The sequence below is a fragment of the Schistocerca americana genome, chromosome 4 (assembly GCF_021461395.2).
Source record: "Schistocerca americana isolate TAMUIC-IGC-003095 chromosome 4, iqSchAmer2.1, whole genome shotgun sequence".
In the NCBI taxonomy this organism is placed as follows: domain Eukaryota; kingdom Metazoa; phylum Arthropoda; class Insecta; order Orthoptera; family Acrididae; genus Schistocerca; species Schistocerca americana.
This window is the reverse complement of record NC_060122.1, coordinates 806,920,258-806,934,891: the sequence shown is the minus strand read 5'-3', so window position 1 is coordinate 806,934,891 and position 14,634 is coordinate 806,920,258. Positions and strand designations below refer to the sequence as shown.

Genomic DNA, 14,634 nt, shown 5'->3' with positions numbered 1-14,634 from the left:
ATGGGTGTGTGTGTTGTTCTTAGCATAAGTTAGTTTAAGTAGTGTGTAAGTCTAGGGACCGATGACCTCAGCGGTTTGGTCCCCTAGTAATTCACACACATTTGGATATTTTTTTAATTTTATTTATTATTATTATTATTATTATTAGCGAATGTCCCCATGGGAGAACGATAAGCAGGTGATTAACATTTCTTAATGTTCTTCTTATTTCCCCAGTATTTCTTCATTGCCTCCCCAAAGGCCTTCTTCCTTTCTTCGGTCCACTTTGGTCGGAAAGGTTTAGATTCCGTCTCTGGAGTAAACTTCCACTTGTCGATTTTTCTTCTGAATGTATCCCGGTCTGATGTGTTTGTTATGTCAATTTTTGCCTTTTTCAAATCCTTCTTAACTTCAGTTACCCAGGGTATTGTTGCCTTAAGTGATGTCATATAGTCCAATAGACGTTTAGTTAACTTGTTTCCAGGTAATCTGTCTATATGTCCATAAAACTTCATCCGCCTCTTCCTGATATCTGCCTCGATGTTTGATATTTTTTCGGTTGTCTCGGTAGTCTGCAGCCTGTATCCATCTTGTGTGTATCGTGGTCCTAGGATTTTTCTAATAATTTTTCTCTCTACTTTCTTAATTTCGTGTAAATCTAATTTTCTATTCAGGGAGAGTGTTTCACTTGCATATGTGACTGTTGGTTTGATGACTGTGTTGTAGTGTCTGATTTTAGTGCCTTTTGATAGACATTTCTTGTTATATATATTTTGAATAAGTCCGAATACTTTCTTGATTTTCTGTAATCGGTTTTTTTGTGCTATTTTCTCAAGTCCTGTTGGTTCAATAACTTCACCGAGATACTTAAAGTGCTTGACTCTAGTTATTTCACCATACTTTGTTTTTAGTTTCGAAATATCTAATTTTGAGCAGATGAATTCTGTCTTCTCAAAGGAGATTTGCAGGCCAACCTTCTCAGCACATTCTTTAAGTGTCTCAATTTGTTTTACTGCTGTTTCTTCACTGTCAGTTATAATTGCCAAGTCATCTGCAAACGCTAAATAAGGGATGTTCAATTTTCCTTTACCTCTTCCTAGTTCAATTGGCTTCCAAAAGCTTTGTTTCCTTAGTGTTACTTCCCACTCTTTCATAACTTTGTCCAAAACTATATTGAATAATAGTGGTGAGATCCCATCTCCTTGTCTTACTCCTGTTTTAATTGAGAATGGTTCCGAAATTTCCCCTCTGAATTTAATTTTTGATTTGGTTTCTGTTAGTGTTTGTTCAATTAGTTTTCGGGTTTTAGTGTCTAGGCCTCGTTCTTCGAGAATGTGACATAGAGACTGTCTGTCTATGGAATCGTATGCCTTTTTGAAATCAACGAATGTGCAGATTATTGGTTTATTTATTTATTATTATTATTATGTTTCTACAAACAGCCAACACGGATTCAAAAAATATCGTTCTTGTGAAACAAAATTACCTCTTTGAAACTTCCTGGCAGATTAAAACTGTGTGCCGGACCGAGACTCGAACTCGAGTTCGAGTCTCGGTCGGGCACACAGTTTTAATCTGCCAGGAAGTTTCATATCAGCGCACACTCCGCTGCAGAGTGAATATCTCATTCTAAAATTACCTCTTTATTCTCACGAAGTAATGACTATTATAGGCAGTGGACGTAGAATTGATTCCATATTTTCAGATTTTCAGAAGGCTTTTCACACCGTTCCTCACAAGCTACTTAAAATTAATTTGCGTGTCTGCGGAGTATCGCCTCAGTTGCGTGACTGAATTCGAGATTTCCTGTCAGAAAGGTCACAGTTCGTCACAGCTGACGAAAATTCATCCACTAAAACAGAAGTAATATCTGTTGTTCCTGATCTACACAAATGTTTTAGGAGACAATCTAAGCGTGCTCTCATTTACCGTCATGTAAAGTAATCAGATAATCAAGACGAATTGAAAAATGATTTAGACAAGATATCTATGTGGTGCAAAAAAGTGGCAGTTGACTCTAGATCGTAGAAAGTATGAAATCATCCACATGAGGGCTAACAAGCATCAACGAAATTTCAGTTACACGATAAATCACACAAATCTGAAGGCTGTAAATTCAACTAAATACTTAGAGATTAGGATTACGAATAACTTAAATTGAAACGATCAAATAGATAATGTTACTCAACTAACTACTTGGCGATAAAAATTACGAATAACTTAAACTGGAACGATCACATCGAGAATGTTGTGGGGAAAGCAAACCAAAGACTGCGATTTATTGGCAGAACACTTAAGAACGCTTAAAAAATATAACAGGACTACTAAAGAGACTGCTTACACCACGCTTCTGCGCCCTCTTCTGGACTATTGCCGTGCGATGTGGGATCCACATCAGATGGGACTGACGGAGGACATCGAAAAAGTTTAAAGGAGGGCAGCTCGGTTTGTATTACCGCAAAACAGGGCAGAGAATGCCACGGATATGATAAATGAGTCATTAAAACACGTGTGTTTTTCGCTGCGGCAGAACCTTCTCATGAAATTTCAGTCACCAACTTTCTTCTCAGTGCATGAAAATAGTTTTTTGACGCCCACATACATAGGGAGAAATGATCATCATAATAAAACAGGAGAAATCAGAGTTCACGAGGAAAGATTTATATGTTCATTTTTCCCGCGTGCTCATCGACGGATGGAACGGTAGAGAAATGGCTTAAAGTTGGTGCGACGGACCCTCTGCCGGGCACTTAATCGTGAATTTCAGAGCAATTGTGTAGACATGTAGATGTAGATAAAGATGAATATATTTTTTCTCTTTCTGCAGATGTTTTCTTCCAAATTTGGACCATGTTATCTGTAAGCAAATTGTTCAGTTGTTTTCTTAGTCATCGCTTCCACTTCTGTTCTACTATTCTGCATTAATAAAAAATGAAAATCATCCACCATACTCATATATCGTTTTTGGGATGGTCCTCCACCACCGCTTCCCACCTTGTTTGTCTTGTTAGTTTTTAAGCCTATCACTGCGCCTCCATTAACACCACACGGCAATCCGCAGCCCATTAGTTAGTTTCTTGTTCCATAGACCATTTGTATGATTAATCGCGATAATGTTAAACGAATCACTTTACATTCATATTACCGGTACGCAGTCATGTAAATATACATGCAGAACATTTTCAAAATTCTATTCCTTTTTTCACATACAAATTGTGAATTTGTAAGTCCTACCCACCACCTTCTACACATTACGTAAATAGGAATTCTTCTACGGAATAGATGGAGCTGTCAGGTGGTATATTTATTAGTTTGTTTTCAGATTTATCATTTTCTAACCAATCAAAACTTTTGGGATTCTGCAGTGCTTTTTCTGCTAAAGTCAACATCAATGTGGAATAATGAATATAATTTTTTGTCTCTGGTATTGTAATTACGTGGCAGAGACTGGAGGAATACCGACATATCAGGCAATACCGACACCATCTTTTCCTCGGTTGACTTGCATTGTTATCAGTGGGAAACAGTGCTGCAGTATAGCGGATTATACCATAATTAGGATGCAGAGACGACCACCTCTTTTATACGACAGTCTTACTGTAGCAATATAAATTGTTATTACATAATTTTTATGTTATTTTTACTCTTTGCTTAAACTGAGGTAAGCGTTTCAAAACCTTTTTAAAGGTATAAATTATAATTTAGATACATAATATGTTTTCTAGTGTTTTAGCATGGGTTTTGTAACATTTCGAGCATAAGTAAACCCATTAAGGACTGGACTCCACCATGGTGTCTGAGTGAGGTAATATCGACAGGCGAATATGGAGCAATATCGACAGTGTAAAAGTTGTTTACGCTTAAGTAAAGTCTTATATTTAATTTCACATGGCGAGGACAAGAAAAAAAAATCAGAGAGGGCTAAGGAGAGTGAAGAAACCGTTTTAAAAAAAAGGCGTTAGTTTAATAAAGTCAGGGAGAACATTGAGCAGTGTGTCAAAGGAGCTGAACATATTAACAATTATACTTTATGATCGATTCGGACAAGAAATCTTCATTGGGGAGAAGAACCTTTTGTTACTCCTGAACAATTACAAGAATTAGTCACCCATCTGACTACATTGGCACAATCATTCTATAACATTTCCCTGGTTGAACTGCGGCGAATTGCTTGTAATCAGGCAGAAAAACTTGGCCTAAAACCGCAATTTCAGTATAATTACCAAAATGGCTGGTGATATTGGGTTTTTGCTTTAAAAAGAGAAAACCCAAAGAAACTTGAGAAAACCGTCAGCTACAAGTATCAACAAAGCTCTAGATTTCAATAAAGCTGAAGCTGATTTTTTTTTCCAGCTTGAATACCATTTTCGAAAAACTGGCTGTGTACGTATTTTGATGCACGTTAAGATAGTAAAATGTGTTACTTTCTTAGAACAGGAATTCTATTCTGTCTGTATTTCCTACCTTTGGTGTTATCCTCTGGGGGTGTAGAGATTATCCAGCCACACAAGGCAATGCCAAAAGGATGCATACTAGACAAAATGTTTATGTAACTCTGAATGGATTCGACAGTTTTCGATTTTTCTGCTACAGCTATATGTCTAACATTCATCGGTCACACAGACCCTATGAATTTTTGCATAGAAGTGACATATCCAAAACAAAACGAGAAGTCTCTTAAGTATCGGTATTCCCCAGTCTCCCTTACATCATTATTTGTTTTGGGGGAGTACGTATTCCTGGAAGTGGTAGTCAAAATGCTTAACTGCTTAAACCGGTAGTCATGAGTGAGCCTCACATATTATTCTTACAGTACACTTCTCATAAACGAAAACTTTAGTTTTTTCTTTAAGCCGCGCCATCCCATAACATTATTCCATGCGACATTGTTGAACGAAAATTCTTAAGATATGTTAACTTACTGTTTTGTCTCGTAATAAAATCTGCTGTGATTCGAATTAAACTAGTTGTTTCAAGAGCTGAAAATGTGTATTTCTCGGTTTAAATTCTCATCGTTACGGATACCTAATATTTTTGAAGTTTCCACCTTAGTTGTTATTTCCTCATCGTGGGTAAGATTTGAGCTGCTCGGGGGAACAAAATGGTAAGCGCCAAAATAACAGTTTCGAGATACAGCGCATCTAAAGTTTCAATTGATCTGCAAATCTGAATAATTTTTTTCTGAACAGTCCTTTTATTCTGTAGTGATTCTAACATCTATCTTCTACTGTACAGACATAAATGAAACTCAGAACTGACTAAAACAAATGAAATATACAAAAATTATTACATTACCATACACCACTAACAACACATAGTGATAGAACATTACATATTAAATTTTACAATAAGTCTTCAACACTTTACTGAAACTGCAAAATCATCAACACTCTCATTACTAATGTCTTTTTCATATAAAACCGTTGGCTTTAGTGACAGGAAAAATCCATTGTGGACAGGAGGCATGTAATTTAGGAGCGACAGGACGTCAGCAACTTTCTTCTTTTCAATAAGCCTTGGCCCATTGTATTTAAGTCGCAGTGTAGTAACTGGTCCTTGCCTTCCATGTTTCCTGAAATTTATTTCATGCCAAATGTCATGACAAAATGTCTCGCTGATGAATCAAGATGATGGATATTCGGAGGTCACCTTCCACCTACATATTTTCCATTTACATCTCGATCATCAAATGTCTTCTTTTTGAAGACAAACGGTTCTTTAGAGTGTCATATTTGATATAAATCCTCTCTTTTCATATTATATACAAGCCGACTTCTTGATGATCTCGCACCACTGATCTGGACTGTACACATCTTGTACTTGTCGGCGAACGTAATTTTCAATTGTACTTCAGGAACATAATGGTATGTACATGCACTTACCATTACGTTCGTGACACGCACTAAAGACAGTATATTTACAAAATAACATACCTCTGAGTCATCTGAATCGTTAGTAATGTATTCTGGATCCCTCTCGAAGATATTAGTATCATTGGAAGTATATTCATCGTCTTCTGCCATGTTCACTGTTGCCATAATCTGAGAGATGTTTTTACTTGCCGCCATTCTCTCTGTCACTAACCATTATGTTTCCGCAACAGACGGACAGTGGCGCTTACCATTAAGCTCGTCCCTGACATCTGTTGAGTGAATTTGGAACTACTAGCACAGTCTAACATAACAGTCGCGACACTTCGCCTTTATTTTGTTGCTACAGCGCCAGCAGCGCCCCAAGCGGCCGGTAGGTTGAGCTGTGAGTTCGGCGCGATCGTGAAAGCGAATAGTGATTGTTTATTTTGATTTATACGATGGTTTTTACCATCGGGAACGATTGAAGCAACAACAACAGGAAGAAGACACCACAGCTGTCTTTTTTTAGGTTTCCTAAGGATCCTGGGAGGTATATACCATCATGTTACTAAACTGTATCGTCAGGATTCACTTGCAAACTATATGTGTATAAATGATGAATGTTTCGTTTTAGGAGCAGAAAATGGCTAGTTAATAGCAGACGAGACCACTTTATGAAGAAAGACCCAGTTTACCTGTATAATAATATTAGCTTTTGTTCGCTACATTTCGAACAAAACCGGTTCATGAACGCAGACAATAACAAAATCGTTTGGAATGCAGTACCCACACTGTTTGACATTCCCCTCAGCTGATGATGAAGAAGAAACTGCCACAAAGATTCGACAGTCAATCTAAAGCTGTAAAACAGTCCTATGACACTGAAGCAGCCAGTTCGACTCTCCATGTATCAGTGCCAGATTCGTGTGAATCATCAACACAGACCTGCTTTGAAGATGAAGTGGTTAAATTAAGTGTAGCTGTTCGTGTCTTACAAAAGCGTGTGAAGTGTCAGAATGCCCAGAAGCGAAACTATTACGGGACAAGGAAAGTGCCTACAGACAGATTGTTTGAAAATTATTCAAATATTTGGTTTTTCGTGAAATGTAATGTAATCAGCTCATTATAGTGTTTTCAGCATATGTCTCCCACTATTTGGCAGTTGCTTGTCCCACTTAGATGAAGGTCGTACTTGTGGCAACAGGAGACAATGACAAACACAGTAAGCCTACAGAACGATAAACGAGCTGTCGATCGCTTTTGCATGTAGAGGTACGTGTCTGTGCTTCTTACATGTGAATCTGTGTGTTTATATTATTTTGATATCAACGTGGTAAGCTGCAATTCTGTCCAATGTAACAAGTGTTTCTTCACGAATGTGTTGTAGCTTGCCACTCTATTCATGGTTTTTGTCCATACTTGCGCATATTTTAGAATCATTTTTAGAAACGTATATGCCTTCTGATACCACACAAACTCTTGGAGGCAAGAAAATAACTCGAATAAATCGGAAATTACGTAGGAAACAAATGCAAACAAACACAATGCTTACGACGCGTCTGACGTTCACCTTACCCTCCGCTTGGAGCGCTAGTGTCGCTCCATCTGTCAAACGGCAACAACTTTTACAGCAGTGAGTGTCGCGACTGTTATGTTAGACTGTGCTACTAGTAAGTTTACTGCATTGTGCATCCCAGAGGTGGTGTCATTAGCCATCTACCGCAAAATACACGGCGATGGCGCTTACCATTGTGTTCCCCCGAGCAGCTCATTTATAAACGTTGTAGTAACTTCAGATGTGCAAAACTGAGTATGTTGTGTCTTTTTGCAACTGATAGTGAAACAATGTGCAGGAGCTACTCAATAATGCTTTCCAAAGGGTAATTTTCTGTATGTACTTTTGGACTGATTACAGTACTGGTGTCATGTGCAAAAAGAACTGATTGTGATTGTATATTAGATGAGAGGTCGTTTACATAAAAGAAAAACAGTATCGGACCAAAGTGTGAGCCTTGTGGAACCATATAAGTGCTTTCTGCCATGACAGAAGAGCGTCCCCTGTTTTCATTGCCTGGATTATGTTTGTTACAGCTGACGAACCGGAACACGACTCCGGGCTGTGTGGGACCATCCTGACCGCCATCTCCTGGGTCCTCGTCGTCCTCACGCTGCCCTTCTCTCTCTTCGTCTGCTTCAAGGTAATTGCAGAACAATAATACCAATAGCATATAACTCTTTACTTCCACATGATGATCGACAGGACGTAAGTGTACAATCCACGATGTCTCAAGCGACCGGCAATCAAAAGGTTGTGGAACTGGAATTTGTCATTGACAAAAAAAGCTTACTCGTGTGTTGTCGACCAGAATTGAGAAATTTTTTAGTCAGTTAGTTTACAAGTCTGTTACGTGGCGCCACTTAACGACACGTGAGCATTATTCTGAATTATTTTGCATTCGTCAAGAAGGGCCGTAGGTGAGGTACTACGCATTAATCTTCGATAATTACCATTAGAATTGAAAAATAATGTCCTTGACGTTTATGCTAGCAGATTCTTATGTTGTACAAGGGGCCATCAAACAGTTTCCGTTCCAAGGCCACATTAATGCCTTGCCTGCAAGTCAATGCTTGTATAACCGCATCGGAGTTGCGCTGGGTTGCATACACGCTGCATCGTCACCCTCAGATGGAATTTTTTTGACCGCTCATTAGATTACCGTCAATGATAAATTGAGTAAATAAATGAGAAGATATAGCCACAGAAGGAAATGATGTGGATTGTAGAGGGGAAAATGAAACGAGATCAGCTATCTTGAAGATGGGTTTGTTGCTGTTGTGGTCTTCAGTCCTGAGACTGGTTTGATGCAGCTCGCCATGCTACTCTATCCTGTGCAAGCTTCTTCATCTCCCAGTACCTACTGCAACCTACATCCTTCTGAATCTGCTTAGTGTATTGATCTCTTGGTCTCCCTCTACGATTTGTACCCTCCACGCTGCCCTCCAATGCTAAACTTGTGATCCCTTGATGCCTCAAAACATGTCCTACCAACCAATCCCTTCTTCTAGTCAAGTTGTGCCACAAACTTGTCTTCTCCCCAATCCTATTCAATACCTCCTCATTAGTTACGTGATCTACCCACCTTATCTTCAGCATTCTTCTGTAGCAACACATTTCGAAAGCTTCTATTCTCTTCCTGTCCAAACTGGTTATCGTCCATGTTTCACTTCCATACATGGCTACACTCCATACAAATACTTTCAGAAACGACTTCCTGACACTTAAATCTATACTCGATGTTAACAAATTTCTCTTCTTCAGAAACGATTTCCTTGCCATTGCCAGTCTACGTTTTATATCCTCTCTACTTCGACCATCATCAGTTATTTTACTCCTTAAATAGCAAAACTCCTTTACTAGTTTAAGTGTCTCATTTCCTAATCTAATCCCCTCAGCATCACCCGATTTAATTTGACTACATTCCATTATCCTCGTTTTGCTTTTGTTGATGTTCATCTTATATCCCCCTTTCAAGACACTGCCCATTCCGTTCAACTGCTCTTCCAAGTCCTTTGCTGTCTCTGACAGAATTACAATGTCATCGGCGAACCTCAAAGTTTTTATTTCTTCTCCATGGATTTTAATACCTACTCCGAATTTTTCTTTTGTTTCCTTTACTGCTTGCTCAATATACAGATTGAATAACATCGGGGAGAGGCTACAACCCAGTCTCACTCCTTTCCCAACCACTGCTTCCATTTCATGCCCCTCGACTCTTATAACTGCCATCTGGTTTCTGTACAAATTGTAAATAGCCTTTCGCTCCCTGTATTTTACCCCTGCCACCTTCAGAATTTGAAAGAGAGTGTTCCAGTTAACGTTGTCAAAAGCTGCTTATCTCACTAGGGGTAAGATAGATACTGCCTACAGGAAAATTAAAGAGACCTTTGGAGAGAAGAGAACCACTTGTATGAATATCAAGAGCTCAGATGGCAACCCAGTTCTAAGCAAAGAAGGGAACGCAGAAAGGTGGAAGGAGTATGAAGGAGTATATAGAGGGTTTATACAAGGGCGATGTGCTTGAGGACAATATTATGGAAATGGAAGAGGATGTAGATGAAGATGAAACGGGAGATAAGATACTGCGTGAAGAGTTTGACAGAGCGCTGAAAGACCTGAGTCGAAACAAGGCCCCGGGAGTAGACAACATTCCATTAGAACTACTGATGGCCTTGGGAGAGCCAGTCATGACAAAACTCTACCATCTGGTGAGCAAGATGTATGAGACAGGCGAAATACCCACAGACTTCAAGAAGAATATAATAATTCCAATTCCAAAGAAAGCAGGTGTTGACAGATGTGAAAATTACCGAACTATCAGTTTAATAAGTCACAGCTGCAAAATACTAACGCGAATTCTTTACAGACGAATGGAAAAACTTGTAGAAGCGGACCTCGGGGAAGATCAGTTTGGATTCCGTAGAAATGTTGGAACACGTGAGGCAATACTAACCTTACGACTTATCTTAGAAGAAAGATTAAGAAAAGGCAAACCTACGTTTCTAGCATTTGTAGACGACGAGGGCTAATAGAAATCCTTGGGTAACAGAAGAAATATTGAATATAATTGATGAAAGGAGAAAATATTAAAATGCAGTAAATGAAGCAGGCAAAAAGGCAGGCATCGAGTTCAGGAGTCCTCAAGACGGGGAATTTGAAAGACCATTGCTCTAATGAACATCAGATAAACAAATAAACACATTCGCGGTTACTGTACTTACAGTACATTAACAATTAATACATCTTAAATCGCAGGATCCTTGCAACTGCGAAAAATGAGAGTCCACAAGAAAATAGGCAAAGGAACTGAAATTGCGGACCTTCAGCGTCTATCAAAGGATGCAGTCAGAGACGCTTTACTATAACGTGAGAAAGTTCAAAGTGTTCCTTGCGACATAGGTCATGATAGCACAGAAATCCTGACCAAACGTTTCAAAATTTGTCACCTACAGTCGAGCACTGCTGACGGAAAAAATAACCCCAAAATGGATGCCGGAACGATCAACATCTTGTGCAGAATTTCAGTAGACCCGAATTTGAAAGCTGTGGCAATCTGTCTGGTGTTTTTCTGTCGCTTCTCAAAAACAAAGGAAGATAACACTTAAGCCTCTAATAGATGAAGTGATAGAGACCGAACACAAATTCAGATTGCGGAAGAGTGGGGAAAGAAACTGTTCCGACATTTGGCTGAAGCGATTTATTAAAGTCACGGAAAATATCAATGTGGACAACGAACAGAGATATGAACTTGCTTTCTTCCGAATGCAAATGTAGCGTACCGTATGAACTGACGCGCAGCCTCGCTTTGGTGTCGTCTCATAACGTATTCCATTCAAGTTCTGTACAATGTCCAAAACAAAAGCTCTTCTTGGGTGACTGCTACGTAAGTGTTATAGTATTCCTGTGGTGCCTGGAGGAAACGGTATAGGCCATTGTCAGAAAACTTCCAAAAGACAGTTACGTTACGTGCTCCAATGCGTCCAACCAATTGGCTACACGTGACAAACGAAAGAAAGATAAACGGTGTCTTCACTGCAAGTGTAATAATTTAACTGCGTAAAAGTATAGCAGACAAATTTTGGATAAAGAATATTACGTAACTTATAACGAAAATGCAAAAGGTGACAAATTTCCATTTAACACTTTGCGTCCCAACAACATGAAAATAACTATAATTTCAAAATTTTTCACAAAAGTAACGTTTATTATCATAGTAAGGAACAAATACAAGAAGAAATTGGGAAAAAGTAAACGCTCAGTTGTTTTATGGAGGTGATCTTTGTAACATAATTTTAAAATTTTGAACAAAATTAACCTTTATAATCGTAGTAAGCAACGGATACAAGAAAAAATTCTCGAAAAGTAAGCAGGAAAATTTTTTATAGAAGTAGTTTCACTTTGGAACCATAAGGACACACAGTGATCAGTATCCATCATTTAATGTGAAATATTTGAAAGCAAATTCGTATTCCTCCTAGACACAATCACAAATATCATAACTTCCATCAACTCACAACACCTAAAACAAATTGTAGTCCTAAATAACAAACAAAAATGGGCCTAAAATTTAATAAATTTGGTATCACACCTACATAGAGTCCCAGTGGTTTTAATTTGATAATACTCTTAAAAACAGTAGTACAAACTCAAATTTACGTTACAGAAACTTAGATTTTCTTATTTGCACTGTCAATGATCTCGTCAGTATGGCTACTATAACAAAAACAGCATTTCGCTGTCTGCTACAGTGACGCTGCACATTTCCACCCCGAATATTGCTTTGAACGCTAAAAGTAACTGCTACGACGCACTAAGGTTCGTGGAAGTACCTCTGTATACCATTGGTGTGCCTGTGTTGTAACAGCATCGATGGTTTCATTCTAAAGGTACTGGTACTTCAAAAAAATAATAATTAATAAAATGGTGGTTTCAGCCAGGAACTACTGGTACTCAAGTGTATACTAGGCGCCACACCGTTCATATCTCGTCCTTCAGCTATGACAATTACTTTAATTTTCGATGGCGACGTTGACAGTAATTTAGGCCATACGTAAGCTGCTCCATATTTCAGTTTTTCTGTGCTCAACGCCTGAAGAAAGGCAATCCCGCAGTTCTGTGTTGTGTTACCGGTAATAGGAATAGGTTCTGAGACATGTGCTTGGTTTCATCAGCGAGTGCAGATCGATAATACAAACTGTAGCTAGATCATTGGTCAGTGCTTAACAGCTAGCTTGTTTTGTCAGCAAGCAAGTCGTTGCTTTCGAAAAGACTAACTATTAAATGAACTCACTGCGGTCCAGGTCACTCATTTTTGTGAAAAATGTTTCACTTAGAGCAGCTTTCCACTGGTGACATGCCGTATTTGTGAATTTAAAGTCAGTTACATCTTCTTCCTGCGTAAAGGTCTAAAAAAATTAACACTTTTGTAACAAAGTAATATGCTGAAAACTGTCTCTACTATCACAAAATACAGGGTTATTACAAAGGATTGAAGCGATTTCACAGCTCTACAATAACTTCATTATTTGAGATATTTTCACAATGCTTTGCACACACATACAAAAACTGAAAAAGTTTTTTTAGGCATTCACAAATGTTCGACATGTGCCCCTTTAGTGATTCGGCAGACATCAAGCCGATAATCAAGTTCCTCCCACACTCGGCGCAGCATGTCCCCATCAATGAGTTCGAAAGCATCGTTGATGCGAGCTCGCAGTTCTGGCATGTTTCTTGGTAGAGGAGGTTTAAACACTGAATCTTTCACATAACCCCACAGAAAGAAATCGCATGGGAATTGCTGATCATGATCTCCACCACGACCGATCAATCGGTTTTCCAATCTCCTGTTTAAGAAATGCCGAACATCATGATGGAAGTGCGGTGGAGCACCATCCTGTTGAAAGATGAAGTCGGCGCTGTCGGTCTCCAGTTGTGGCATGAGCCAATTTTCCAGCATGTCCAGATACACGTGTCATGTAAAGTTTTTATCGCAGAAGAAAAAGGGGCCGTAAACTTTAAACCGTGAGATTGCGCAAAACACGTTAACTTTTGGTGAATTGCGAATTTGCTGCACGAGGATTCTCTACTGCCCAGATTCGCACATTTTGTCTGTTCACTTCACCATTAAGAAAAAATGTTGCTTCATCATTGAAAACAAGTTTCGCACTGAATGCATCCTCTTCCATGAGCTGTTGCAACCGCGCCAAAAATTCAAAGCGTTTGACTTTGTCATCGGTTGTCAGGGCTTGTAGCAATTGTAAACGGTAAGGCTTCTGCTTTAGCCTTTTCCGTAAGATTTTCCAAACCGTCGGCTGTGGTACGTTTAGCTCCCTGCTTGACTTCCGCGGGCTACGGGTGAAACTTGCTCGCACGCGTTCAACCGTTTCTTCGCTCACTGCAGGCCGACCCGTTGATTTCCCCTTACAGAGGCATCCAGAAGCTTTAAGCTGCGCATACCATCGCCGAATGGAGTTAGCAGTTGGTGGATCTTTGTTGAACTTCGTTCTGAAGTGTCGTTGCACTGTTATGACTGACTGATGTGAGTGCATTTCAAGCACGACATACGCTTTCTCGGCTCCTGTCGCCATTTTGTCTCACTGCGCTCTCGAGCGCTCTGGCGGCAGAAACCTGAAGTGCGGCTTCAGCCGAACAAAACTTTATGAGTTTTTCTACGTATCTGTAGTGTGTCGTGACCATATGTCAATGAATGGAGCTACAGTGAATTTATGAAATCGCTTCAATCATTTGTAATAGCCCTGTACTAGTTAGCCAGGAAACATTGCATTCGAGGGTACAGTTCTGTAACGCTTGTTAGTTAATTAGTTACTTGTCCCATAGATAATATTCACGGTTAACTTTACTATCTTGAACTGTATATAGGCTTTCCTTCTATCTTAATCCATATTCTGCAAACCGCTGTGGAGTGCATGACAGAGGGCTCTTCCCACTGTAGCAGTTATTAGTGCTTTTTCCTGTCCCATTCACCTATGGAACGTGGGGAGAACGACTGTTTTAATGCCTCAGTGTGTGTTGTAATCAATCTAAACTTGTCCTCACTATCCATATTGGTGCAATATGTGGAAGGACCTTTAGGGGTTTGTAGTATATTCGTAGAGCCATCATTTAAAGACGGTTCTCGAAACTTCTAAGTACCCTTTCTCGGCATAGTTTGCCTCTGTTTTCAAGTGTCTGCCAGTTCAGTTTATTCTACATCTCTGTGACACTCACCCACAGGTCGGACAAACC

At 39.3% G+C, this 14,634-nt stretch overlaps 1 protein-coding gene across 3 annotated transcripts in view; it reads left to right on the top strand.

The window, feature by feature from the left end:
• LOC124612456 (band 7 protein AGAP004871) overlaps positions 1 to 14,634 on the top strand; it is a 570,585-nt gene that overhangs the window by 449,327 nt on the left and 106,624 nt on the right. For all 3 annotated transcript variants that reach the window (XM_047140682.1, XM_047140681.1, XM_047140684.1), the window contains one exon: positions 7,923 to 8,029. In XM_047140682.1, the coding sequence (XP_046996638.1) occupies positions 7,923 to 8,029 (107 nt within the window). The remainder of the gene's footprint in view (positions 1 to 7,922; positions 8,030 to 14,634) is intronic.